Source organism: Corylus avellana, chromosome ca6 (genome assembly GCF_901000735.1).
Source record: "Corylus avellana chromosome ca6, CavTom2PMs-1.0".
Classification (NCBI taxonomy): Eukaryota; Viridiplantae; Streptophyta; class Magnoliopsida; order Fagales; family Betulaceae; genus Corylus; species Corylus avellana.
The window spans coordinates 5784761-5798604 of NC_081546.1; the positions used below are offsets into that span (position 1 = coordinate 5784761).

Sequence of the window (13844 nt, forward strand, 5' to 3'; positions counted from 1 at the left end):
GACACATGAACTCTTACGTCAATATGTAAAGAGTTATATTTTCCTTCCAATTAATAGCCAATAAGCAATTATTTGGCACAACAACAACCCACCTTCTATAAGATATTCTAAACAGTAATATATATATATATATAACACCTGTGTGCACATTGTTCATGCACGCGAGTGTTCACTAAATCACTACTCCCAACTAATATGACAGTATGTAGCAAAAAAAAGTCTTCTCATCCTGCTGGCCACTTTGACTAAGAAATTGGTTAGCTCCTAAGCATTATAGCTTAACAATGCGCACAAAAAATTAATCACAAAATTATTTATATATATTCTCTCTCCTTTATTTTTTTATAATGCACATATTTTTTTAGCATATTTTTTGAGTGAATAATGCACATGGGATTATTCTTTCATAACATCTCTCATAAAAAATTAATTAGTTTATTAAGCTTTTTTGTAACCATTTCATCATTATGTTTTAAACAATTTCAATATATATTTTTATTTATTTTTTGTTTAACAGTTGAGAGTGTCAATTTTTTTTTAATAAAAAATGGGAACTTCATGACTGTTTTTTTTTTTTTTTTTCCCCGCTTGGCCAAACAACTCAATGGATGAATATTTGTATTTATTTATTTTTGTTGTGAACTTCATGAATTACTAAAAGAAAAATGCTGTAAATCATTGTGCTGACCATCCACTCTCCATCTCCTTACAGTTTTTTTTTTTTTTTTTTCAAAATATAATGGCTGATTTGTAAAAGAGATGGACAACATAATGATGTGTAACATTTCTTACTTAAATTCACTATATTTCATATTTTGGTGGAAAAATATGAAAAATATGACTGTTACCCAAAAAGAGTATTTTTAAAAAACATGATTGTTAAAAAAAGAAAAAAATTTGAAAAATAAGACCGTTATGAAATCACAAACTGTCAAAAATATATTTGTTGGAGAAATAATAAATAAATAATATTTAAATATAATAGTGAAAGTACATAACTAAAATACTGAGTTAGATGTAGGTGTTTTGAAAAAATTGGTACCTAAAATATAGAGAGACGATTCTTTAGCAAAACATTTGTTGAGCATGTAATATTATGGGGGCCTAATTGTCTGCTTCGAGCATATATCGACTAAAAGTGTTTTAATAAATTAAATGATTAAATTTATTAATTCATATTAGGATAATTTATTATTTTTATTTTTATTTTTTTTATAGGTAGTGATTTAACGTGGTATGAAAGCAAATGTTTAAAGTTCGAATCATGTTTCCTTCATTCACTTCAAATTTCAATTAAATATATAGCATGTTGGGCCTTATATATTAAATGGTATATTATAATATAAATTAAATGATTAAATTCATCTATTCATATTAGTTTAAGTTTTTGAGATTTCAAATGAAATGGATAGTCTATTCAATGACCAATATTTAAAGTCGATGTATCTAACAATACATGATTTCATATTATTTAAATTTTTTAAAAGACGTGCAAAAATTTTATTTCATATACAACATCAGATGATTCCTAAGGGGTATGACATCGCGCTTAATGAAGAACTTCTGGTTCAATCCCTTCCCTTGTGGGATGTCAACAAAAAAAAAAAAAAAAAAAAAAAAGATGCAGAACTCTAAGCTATGACCATGAAATGGACAGTTGAAAACTTGAAATGGAAAATATCATATTACCCCTATTATAAAAAAGATTACTATTAGAATATGAATTAAATAATTAAATTTTAAAAAATAACTTGCAAAAATCGATGAACCACTATTACCATGCCCTATATTCTTGGCACATTGTCCTTTTTACACTTAAGTTTATGAAAAATCGAATTAATTAATATCCGAAATACCATACATTATATTCGGAAGGTAAGTATTTGGAGTATATAAATGTCTTTTTACCCATTCTACGGTCCTATTTAACCCAAATCTCTAATGGAAGGGGGGTAATTGGAAAAAATCAAAAGATCTATACACTAAAGTGAGTGTTCTAAAACTTTGGTAAGGTATTTGTAAAAAACGTGACATTTCATGAGTAAGAGAAGTTACCCCTATATATATATATATATATATATATATAAGTTGAAGGATCACTGTAGGCTGTAGCATATTTTTTAAAATAAAACGAATAATGAGAAGAAAAAAATCGGATGAATGGTGATTTTAAGTTCAAGATTTGAAGAAAATAAGGTCAAATGTGAATGATACAAATATTTAAAATATAAAAAAACATAATAGATATTGAAACGATAAATATTGTACACAGATACACACTAGAATAGACCACCCGGCACCAACCGCAATTACATTTGCACCTCGAAATTCAAAGGCCAAAATAAACCACAGACCAACCACATTAGGAAAAAGAAAAAGAAAAAGAAAAAAAAACCCTGACCCATCAACCGCCAGGCATTTGTACTCACAAAGCCAAAAATCAAATAAATAAGCCGCTCTCGACATCTCCGTTTGTTCCTCTCGCTGTCTTTCCCAAAATGAAGGCATCTTTGAAGGGCAGATACGAAACGGAGAAAAGCAACGGCCCTGCCGCCGCTGCTTCTTTCGTCTTTAACGCCGGAGATTTCAAGCTGCGAGCTTCCTTGACCGACGCTACTGTCGTCAACGGCCCCAGCTTAAACGGCTTGGCTTTAGCCGTAGAGAAACCCGGCTACTTCATCGCCGACTACAACGTTCCCAAAAAGGTACTCACTCCCCTAGTCCCCTGTTTATCCCAATAATTCCGAGTAAAGCCATGTTTGGTTACTCATAAGTCGTTATTATTGTGTTAAAATTCAGCGATTTTTTTTTTTTTTTTTTTCGTTCAGTGGCACGGTGAGTTAGGGTTTAGTCGTAAGATATTGAATCATGTAATAAGAGTAGAGGTTGAAATGGTTGTTGTAAGATTCCAAAATTTGTACTAATTTCCTTGAATTTCTCAGTTACCAAACAGAGTATAATTTAGGTTTCTTATTTTTTAGTACACGCGCATATAGTAGTTAGGTATGACAGATGTGTGTATGACCAGAGCTGTTATTATCCTTGTCAATATTGCGGTGTGTGGAGCAGGATTTTCGGTTTCAGTTCATGAACACGGTTAGGGTTGCGGAGAAACCATTGAATCTGACTTACATTCACAGCAGAGGAGACAACAGGACCATTTTGGATGGAACCCTGGTGGTTGATTCGGCTAACAAGCTGTCGGTGAATCACGCGCTTGGCTCGGGAAATTTCAAGTTTAAGTACGCTTATGTGCATGGAGGAGTGACAACGTTTGAACCGAGCTACGATTGGGCAAAGAATACCTGGGACTTTGCGGTGGCGCGGAAGGTTTATGGTGATGATGTGTTGAGGGCTTCGTACCAGACATCGAGCCAAGTTTTGGGACTGGAGTGGTTTAGGAACTCGAAGCAGAACGGCGCGTTCAAGGTATACAGAAATTCTTGTTCTTGTATTATGGGTGTTTTCCGAGACTTGCTTTTACTATTTGTGCTGATAGTGGGATGTTTAAATTAGCATGTGTATAGATCATAGGTCCACATTTCAATTGCTATTGGGTGGTTTAAAGTTAAAATAGGGCAGTTGGCGTTGCATTTTTGCCATTTATGCATAAAATATAAGAACTTTGATAACTGTCCTGTTTGGGAAAATCAAAATGTGATTGGAATTAGAATGTGCCAATTGATTGCTGGGAGAGGATCTAATCATGATTTTGTATATTTTAGAATCTCGTTGGGTTACGTTACGTATGTATTCCTGAACCTATCTAATGATTGAACTAAAGAAATCTGTCATAGCCCAGCATTAGTCTGAATTGGTTCTCTAATAACTAGCTAACATTAGCTTGCTACATACGTTGACACATATGGGCACTTATATTTGGAAATTATTATTTTCATGCACTCTAGGATTTGGCGAAGAGCCAATGGTAAGAGTTATCATATTTTGCATATACATATGTATGTACTTGTATAAGTATATAGGGTTGGTTCAAGTTACAGCTGGTGTAACTTTTTGTAATGTTACACCGCTTTAAAACTTTTCATTAGGCCAATATTTTGCCAGAGCTACTGCTGAACTATACATCCTTCACACGCATGTCATGTATATCTAATTTCATATCAATTGTCTTTTAGTTTCAATCAATAACTTATGCATTTACTAGATTTTTGGAAGATAAGAAAGCCGCATTTTTGAACATTTGTAAATGAGATACATAGTAAGCACGTCTGTTGTAATACTATACTGAAAGTTTTGAAATTGGTGTTTGTCATTGTGGTGCTGTACGTCTGATCGCCAGTGACATTGTTCAGGGGCTTGATTATGAAAAGACATCTTAAAATCTTATGATTTTATGATCTAAAAAACCCAAAACAATCCGGATCCCTACTGAAATGTAAAAATTAATGGAAAGAGGTAGATTAACTATATTGATCAACATCAGTGGGAAGTGTAAAATCCCCAATCTTTAAGCTACACACCCAAAATTTATAGCTGAAACATATTGTTATGTGCAAACTACTAGTTTTAAACATAATATAGACCTTTAATTGCAACAATTTTTTATTATCATATATCTACATTATTAGTTGTTATTTTCAAAGTTTATAAAATCTTATGATCTGTGGTTTGCCCTATGATCCCTAGAGACCCTCCCACTGATCTAAGATAGAAATCTTGGTTTAACAACCTTGGTCATTGGCGGTGTTTGAAGTGGGTGGTTGGGGTATGTTAAAGATGGTGGCACTGATAGTTGGGGTTGTGGCCATGGCAATGGTTGTGGTAGTGGTTTTGGTGCTGGTAATGCTGTTGGAGTGAATGTAGTGGTGCTGTGTCAAAGGTATAGGTTACATGTCTGTAGCAGCATTAACATTGGTAGTGTGGCGGAGAGGGTAATTTTTTTTTTTGGCGGAGAGGATAGTGATGGTAGCAATATCGTTGGTGTAGCCATGGGTGCCAAAGGAGAAACTATATATATTGATAGTTGCATTATAATGGTACTGAAAAACTGTCGTCAATGTATTTCAAGTTTAAAACATTGTTTTCCTGTAATCTAATTAAGTGGTAAATAATATTCCATGTAATCTAAAGAGACCGTAGAAATGTTTAGGATTTGTATATGTAGTGTAATACTAGTAGTTATGATTGAGAAACTCTTGGAAATGTTGAGAAATTCTTCTTGGGAAAGTTCTTTCCTTATGATAGGACTCTTTTTCTCTTAAATAATGCAAGATAAAGGTTTGTACTTAACTTTCAACCATTTGGATGTCTAGTTGAGAGTTTATGAGATTTCTAATGTCTGCACTGAACTTTAAACTTAATGTGATATCTGTCAGAAAATAAAAGAGCTGTTTAGATTCCTAGTTGACAATTAGTTAGGTTCACACTTTTTCATTGTTGACAATGTTTTCTAACTTTAGTACTCTGTTTCTCCCAGATTTCAGCATCCGTCAATTTGGCTGAGGAAAAGAAGGTGCCAAAATTAATTGCTGAGAGTACATGGAATCTGGAGATTTGATTATCTTAGAATATACTTTTCTTTTTTTTTTTCATTTGGTTATTGAAATTTCTTAAGATCGGAGATACAGCTTCCTATTGGCTGCTAGGGACTTTGAGCCTTTTCTTTTGGCCTTGAACATTGTATATTTATAAGTGAGCTGATCTCGTGCTAAAGGCCAGCTCAGTAGCATTGATTGTCGAATGCTAGTTCCTCTTTTGAAATACGAACTTCTGGTCTCTATTGTCGGGGAAAAGGTATTTGTCCACACTTTCTTTCACCGAGTAATGTGCAAGAGTAATACTGTTTAGTATTTTGTTATATGATTGTTATATAATTGAAAGGAAAAACTTCATGTTAAATCTTTGAATTATTGCACATTTTGAGAAGACTTCTAAATTTCAAAGACTTTTAATTTTAACCCATTGAACTTCCAATTGAATCCCCTCCGCCCGCCAAGTTTAAAACATTAAAAGTGATAAAATAACTTTTATACTTATGATTTTTTTAGAAAAAATTTCAATTTTATCCTTAATTTCAAATTAAAAATAAATAATAATAATAACAAAGTTATTAAAAAAGGACCCATTTATCCTTTTCTTTTTTAAACGAAAAATTGAAGGCTATTTTGATTTTTTAGGTATTTTCATTAGGGGTTAACGGTTGAATTTGACGAAGAGGGGTCAATTGAATTAAATTAAGTGTTCAGGCGGTTAAATTGAGAGTTTTTAAAATTTGAGAGAGTTTTTTCAAAACGTGCGGTAGTTTAAAGTCTAAAATGAAGTTTCTCTTAATTGAAATGACATGGTAGTAAAAATCAGTCTTTGATTTTATTTATTTTTTGAACGAATATTAATTTAAAAGACTAATTTTGATTGTCACATTATCAAGTTGTATAATATTTGTATTACTCAAAATTTTGATCCAAACGCGTACGCCTGCAAGAGTGCAAATCATGTTTGGAAAATCGGTGCTTGTTCTGAAAGTATATCCGAGCTCTTCTGTTCCGCCTTTCTCTTTTACTACTTCCTTTTATGGTATAACATGGCTATATGTAGTACGCCTGTATAGTTGGGAGAAAATGGTTCAGCAAAGAGAAGATGGTTATATTGACTGTGACTCTGTGCAATCTAGGCGATACTGGACAAATAAACTCTATTTGTAATGATATAGCAGGCGTTATCAAAACTTCTAAGATGATGAGAAATAAACGCAACAAGCCAACAATATGCCCACTTGAGTAATTTGTGTGACGAAAACATCCGATTGCAGCACCTATTTGAATTATAAATATGAAATAATACGCCGCCTTAACAAATCACTCCATTGATCAAATCATAAATCTCTCTCTCTCTCTCTATGTATATATACCAAATTTGTCACAATTATGTTTTATGATGGATCAAGATCCATGCAATACCTAGGGTATTGTATGAACTCTAATAATTCTAATTTACTTCCTTCATTTAAAATGAAGGGTTCAAATCATGACAACACATAGGAGAGAAAGAGGCTTGTTATCGTGTGCAAACTTCACATGTGTAGGGGCGGTACCCTTGAGGGGTGAGTGCGTTACAAAATTTCAAAAATGTCTTTAAATTTAGAAAATTTCCTATAAATTTTTTACGTTTTTATGAAATTGACCAATTTTTAAATTTTTTTTGTTTTTTGTTCTGTCCCCGTTGTTCTAAAAATTATACTTTTGCACGAGTGGCAGATGGGGTTTGGAGATAGTTCGGCCACTCCCAAATGGCTAAATTAGTGGTGATTGAATCGTTTTAGCAGTCAAAGAGGTGGTTCAATCATTCCTATAACAATCTATCATTTTTCTCATTCAATTTCATCTGCCGCTCAATAGCCCCGAACTATATATATATATATATGGGAAAAATATAAAAAAGCCCCCTAAACTACCAGTCATTTTCGATTTAGCCCCCTGATGTTCCAAAAGTCATAAAGTAGCCCCCCAAACTACCAAATTGTTGCATTTTGGCTACTCCGTTAGTCAAAACCGTCAGTCTAGACGGAAACTACAAAACGACGTTGTTTGGTTAAGGTAAGTTACAAAAATGCCCTTGTATGTTTTTTTTTTTTAATTATTTTTTATTAAGAAGGAGCAAAACGACGCCGTTTTCCTCCAAAAAGGGTTAACTTACCCTAAGCAAAACGGCGCCGTTTCGCTTAGGGTAAGTCATTAAAACCCAAAATCTCCCAACCCACGCAACACAGCTGCACAAGTTGTCCCCCTCACGCACAACCTTCGCCGATTGTGGGTTGTCGGGGTCATCGTCGTGGGTTGTCACTTTTAAAACCAAGACTTCGAGGTCTGGTGCTATGTTGCCAGCCACTTTGGCTATGCTAATGCTTGTCTGGTCTTTCACAGCCCTGATAGCCTTTCGGATCGTACTGGGTGCCATTGCTGTGATCTATGCAAAAGTACTAGTGGGTTTCCCGGATTTCAAGATTTTGGATGAGAGAATTGGAAATGGGGATTACCTTGCTCTTTGGCTCAATTTGGAGGCGCGCAGGGGCGGATCTGGTGGAGAAAATGGGAGATCTGTTGACTTGGGTCAGTGCTGGGGACAGAGGAGATGGTCGCCATTTTAATGACTTACCCTAAGCAAAACGGCGCCGTTTTGCTTAGGGCAAGTGAATCCTTTTTGGAGCTCCTTTAAAAAAAAAAAAAAAAAAAAACATACAAGGGCATTTTTGTAACTTACCTGTAATCAAACGACGTCGTTTTGTAGTTTCCGTCCAAAATGACGGTTTTGACTAACGGAGTGGCCAAAATGCAACAGTTTTGTAGTTTGGGGGGCTACTTTATGACTTTTGGAACATTAGGGGGCTAAATCGAAAACGACTAATAGTTTGGGGGGCTTTTTTATATTTTTCCCTATATATATATATATATAATTGCTCTTCTTTGGAAGTTGTTAAAGCTTCAAGACAAGCCAATCTTAGAGTTCATTTTGCTGCAAAATGGGCAGCAGCCCATAGCTCCTTTGGGTATTCTGCTCTCGACATGTTTGTAGTAGCCCTCCCCTTCTCTTGTCTTTGCTTACAGCGAGCAACTCTGTTCCCATCTAAGCTCGGCCCATGTTTTAATCACAGTCGTTAGCCCATTAGCGGGAGGCCCGGGCCGGCCCGAACCTCCAAAGAAGCCGGTAAATTTGGCGGTTCAATGCCAATCCAAAACCAAGACAACGCGCCGTCCTACAAAATTTTAAAACTTTTGCCGCCAAAGCTCTTTCATTTCTCATAGATTAATTGGATTCGATCAGTCTTCAATGTTTCAGTCCCTGAAAAAACCCTAACGACAAGTCGTTCTCCGTCGATTTCAGTGAGATTGCCACGGCCAGAGATGGAGAGCGACGACGAGCTTCAGCTATTCTCACCCACGGAGGAACCCTCTCCTGCAGTCCCTGAAACAAAGCTGAAGCGCTTGAAGAAAGCAGTTAGGGTTTCCAGCGGTCCTACCCTTAATCCATCGCCGCCGCCTCCGGAGGATTTCTCCAAATCCGAGGCCCTAGACTTTGATGAATCGAACGGCCGAGATTCCCCGGAATTGAACGAGGAGTCGCCGCCTAGGCAAGTATCGGAGGGTTTTGACGGTGAAGATGAATTGGATTCTGGTGGTTTTGATGGTTTGGGAAATGAAGAAGACGGTTCTGGGGCCAAGAGGGCCTTGGAGTTTGATTCTGTGGCTGACGAATTTGACGGAGAAGGCGAAGATGGGAGGGCTGAGATGGGGGAAGGGATTGGGGATCTGAGGGTAGAGGAACCAGAGAAGAAAGGACGTAGCCCGGCTGAGATTGATGAGAAGAGAGAAAAGAAGATGAAGAAGATGATGAGAATTGAGAGTGTTAATCGCCAAGATTCTGGTGGCTTTGATGGTTTGGGCGGTGATGAAGACGGTTCTGGGGCCAAGAGGGCCTTGGAGTTTGAATCTGTGACTGAAGATTTAGACGGAGAAGGCGAAGATCTGAGAGCTGAGATGGGGGAGGTAATTGGGGGTCTGAGGGTGGAGGAACCAGAGAAGAAACGACGTAGTCCGGTTGAGATTGACGAGAAGAGAGACAAGAAGAAGAAGAAGAGGAACAAGAGGGTTGAGAGTGTTAATGCCCACGAGACTGCCACCGCTAAGAGAATCACTCAGAAGGTAATCTAGTCTCTAAGTACTCTACTAGTGGATCACTTTTCTTCTTCTTCTTCTTCTTCTAATTCATTGCTGCTACTATTTTATAGGAAAGAAGAGATCATCTTCAGCAACTCCGTGCTGAATCTCAGAGACTCTTGCGAGGTATAATTTGTATTAATAACTTAATTCCAGGACCCTTTATTTTATTGAACTCGTTTGTGTAGTGCAAATTAATGTTTTTAATTAGTCTTTGATTGCGTGTTTGTTGTTCCTAGAAACTAGAGACGTGTCGTTTAAACCTGTACCGCTTGTTCAAAGGCCGATATCTTCAGTTTTGGAGAAGATTCGTAAAAGAAAGCTTGAGCTTTCAAAAAAGTGAGTGGTTTTAATTTTGGTTATATATTTGCGTGGAATCAGTCTTGGTATATATAAATTGGTTAATGTATTTACGCATTCTTTGCGGGTTGCAGATCTTTTGCTATAAACAGTATGTCTTTAGTTGATGATGATGACGACGACGATTGTTTTGCAATGGTGGCTGTAGTGGATTGTAATGCAGGTGGCCCTACTGGTGATGAGAGGGGAAATAATGGGATTGCGAAAATGGCGAGTGAAGAGGCAATTGAAATTCCTGATAACAAGAAGAGTAATTCAGATGATTCGTGTAAAGATGAATCTAATCACATTAAAGATCACTCCAGTTGTGAAAGTATACCGTCCCAGATGGTGAGTTAAACGACTGGACAAATTCTTGATGAATTTGATTGTCGTGGAATGAAGAGGGCAATGGTGCACTAGTTTATAAATAATATGAACTTGCATGCATATATGGTTTTTGTAAATGTCATAAATTTTAGCTTACCTCAACAAATAGAACATTTGATGCATCCATGAATCTGGTTTGTGAGGGTGTTGTTGGATATTTGGAGTGCAGTTTTGGCAAAAAATCACTTATAAATGAACTTTGTTATTTGTACATAGATGGAAAATTGTTGGAAGTTTGTAAATTGGTACTTGTCTGTATTAATATAGAGCAATATACATGTTGATGCGATCGTGTGAGAAAGCAAGTAATGCCTGCTTGTTGTGTGAAGCTCAATGGGAATAATCAGACGCTGGAAATAAAACCTTGTGTTTATAATCGCACAACATTTTGGTTATCACTTTCAACCCTCTTAGTGTGATATCTGAACTAGGTTTTTTGTTATTTTAATTGCCATCAATGCCAGTTCTTCAAAGAAGTTAGAATTTCCTTATAATTTTTAGAATGCCAGTTTGCTGGCGCCCAAGACCTAAAGAAAAAAAAAATTTGCTAGGGTGAATGGTGAAAAGGGATTCATATTGCCAAATGCAGACCCCAATTAGTTGGGACAAATACTTTGTTGAGTTTTATTATCATTGTCTACAGATTTTGTACAAGATGGGTGCTTGCATCATGTTGAGATGGACTTACCATATGATGTATTGCCTCAACTTTGCAGGATGTGGACGAGAAGTCCAGGCAAGCATTTCGAATACCTATTGATGATACTCAGGTGCTTTTCTTTTTTGGTGTTTCACGTCTTCTGTTTGAAAGGCATTATTACTCTATTGGTGGATTGTATTTAATGAAAAAATTACTTGTCTATTGTATGTTGTAGGAGCTGTTACCTGATTCCCCGACAAGTGACTCTACGGATGAGCTACCTAGTGAGACACCCAACAGTCCCTTGGAAGAAGTTCTGGCTCCATCCATACTTGCAATGAATTTAAAGCTTGATTCTGCTCCTCTTGATGATGTGTAAGTGTTGAATATTTTTCTTCTTTTGTGGTGTCATGTGGGCAATATCATTAACCATTGTGACCTGATTAATTATGCATTCATTACACCTCATGACTCACTAGGATATCTGTCTTTGCAAACTAGGCTTTTACTCTGATTATCTACATCTATCTCAATTAATTCCCGTTCTCATCATCTTCACAAATCATAAAAGAGTTTTTATTTTCATGTGCTTTCCATACTATTGTTGGCTCTTAAATTTGAGACATACCATACCCCGTTCTAAACTATCTTCACTATACATGTGTTCTAAAATGTAAAGTTGACTACTGTTTGTCTTTTGTAGTTCTTCTGATGAAGAGGACAATAGCAAAGAGAACATTGATCCCCATCCACATGGATTGTCTGAATCTCCAGATGGCGATCCAGTTAAAGCTTTTGTTGATGATGAAGCTGAGGAAGAAGATGATAGTGATAATGACATGCATCGTTTCCAAGATAATGAAGAAGAGGACGAAAATGAAGATTTTGAGGAACTTAAAGATATGATAGCAACTGAATATGAAGAAAAGACAATTGATAATGAGAAGCGTAATGAACTCCATCAGAAGTGGCTTGAGCAACAGGATGCGGTTGGAACAGAAAATCTTTTGCAGAAATTGAAGTGTGGTTCAAAATTGAATGACACAACTTTGCTTGAAGACGAAGAAGATGAGGAAGGTGAAGAAGAAGGAGAAGATTTTGGTGATGAAGCTGCAGAAGATTTAATCCCAACAAATGTTGCACGAATGAATTTAAGAAAAGTAAAGCAAATGATTCCTCAAATGTTTACGGATAAGGATGATGTATACTTATCATCTGATGATGAGGAAACAGAAAAGAGGCTATCTAAGCAGTGCATGGTTGAGAAATCTGTGAGTTTGTAGCAGCTTATGATTTCCAGATTTATGATTTATTTGATGCTTTGTCGGAATGTTATGCTAACTCATCTAAAAATGGTTTCAGTTCATAGGTTTTGTTTAACTTAATATGTATGCTATTTGTTCTGAGTAATAATTTAGTTCACAAGATGGTAGCTGAAGGTTATGATATGAAACAGGAGGAGCAAGCTACGCTCTTGTCACCAGCAGAGGATGAGAGTTCCAGAGAAGTTTTTGGTCTTATAAAGAAGCTGAATATTGTCCCCGACACTAAGAAAGGCAAAACACCTTGTAAGATCTGCTGTATATTTCACTCAATTTGTAGGGTTGTAAAAGTATGCAGCAAATGTCTCCAGTCTTCTGAATCTTTTTTTGTTAAGCTTACCATCTTATTATTGTTATTGCTATTTTTCTTTTTTGCAGCCGTTTTTGATATGCCATTCACTGGAGGAAAGAGGAACACATTGTCCAAGGTAAACTAGTTTGCAGTTAGGATGTTAAATGTAGATTGCAAAACTGTTTAGACAGCTATTTTACTTCAATTGATTATTCAGGTTACGCGACAAAGAGTATCCAAAACTAAAACTCAGTGTGTTGAAGTGAAATATCAAATAACACAATCTTGTGCGTGACTGATTCCTGTCTCCCTTCCCTGTTTTAACATGCACCTTTACTTAAAATAATTCTTGAACACCTTTAGCAGACAGGAAATCCAGTCCTCATTTTCGCATTTTCTTATCAATCTTATTATACACATGCACGTACACAAATCAATGGTAGATCAGTGATATGGAACTAAGTAAAGTAACTACAACTATTACATTGGTTAATGTTGCAGTCTTCTTTCCTTGGTTGGGGGTCAACTCATTCTCTACCATCATCCAAAAGGCATGCATCAAGCACAGGTCGTTCTTTTATCTTTGCTCGAGATGACAGCAATAGCAGGAGTGCAATCTCAATATCAGAGGATTCTTCAGATACGGTAAGCTCTAACAAGGAGCACAACAAGGCTGAAGTATATCCAATATGTGTTCTCTTCATATTATGAGTTTTATTTCTTTTTACCAATGATAATTTGGTTTGAATCAGAATGCACAGATTCAGAGAGAAAATCGACCAACAAGGCCTGCTTCAGCCAAGTTCAGTAACTCACAAATTAAAGCTAGTACCCAGAGCACACAATCCGTGGCTGCAATGAAGTCAGGCACTTCACTGTTTGAGATATTAAGGCAATCTTCCCTGCAATCTAAGCATCGCACTGGTGATAATGTGGTTCTGGAAACTGAATCTGTATTTGCTGCATTCAAATTGGCAAAGAAGCCAATGAAGACAGAAGGAAGAGCCTAATGTATATATAATAATGTATTATTGTTGTTTGACTTCAGTTCATTTGTCTATCATATATTCTGTACATCTGTTTGATGTTTGCTTGATTTATATGAAAGGATGGGAGTGATGTATAGCATTACTCATGTTAATGAACAAGTCCCATTAAAAGCTGATGGTTTAATAATCAAATTTAGGGTT

General features: G+C 36.0%; 2 protein-coding genes across 3 annotated transcripts; both read left to right on the forward strand.

The window, feature by feature from the left end:
* Window positions 1-2403: 2403 nt before the first annotated feature.
* LOC132185828 (outer envelope pore protein 24, chloroplastic-like) lies at window positions 2404-5818 on the forward strand. The gene is made up of 3 exons (XM_059599624.1): window positions 2404-2705; window positions 3070-3429; window positions 5438-5818. The coding sequence occupies exons 1-3, from the start codon at window positions 2499-2501 to the stop codon at window positions 5516-5518; spliced, it is 648 nt and encodes a 215-aa protein (XP_059455607.1). The 5' UTR covers window positions 2404-2498; the 3' UTR covers window positions 5519-5818.
* A 2933-nt stretch (window positions 5819-8751) lies between these two features.
* LOC132184587 (uncharacterized) lies at window positions 8752-13834 on the forward strand. Of its 2 annotated transcripts, none has more exons than XM_059598275.1 (11): window positions 8752-9656; window positions 9743-9797; window positions 9911-10010; window positions 10106-10361; window positions 11117-11170; window positions 11276-11415; window positions 11744-12311; window positions 12497-12608; window positions 12741-12790; window positions 13156-13299; window positions 13407-13834. In XM_059598275.1, exons 1-11 carry the CDS (start codon window positions 8859-8861, stop codon window positions 13662-13664), a joined length of 2535 nt encoding a protein of 844 aa, XP_059454258.1. In that variant the 5' UTR covers window positions 8752-8858; the 3' UTR covers window positions 13665-13834. The 2 variants fall into 2 exon arrangements, with proteins under 2 accessions (XP_059454258.1, XP_059454259.1); XM_059598276.1 differs by having other exon boundaries at window positions 13416-13834.
* Window positions 13835-13844: the final 10 nt, after the last annotated feature.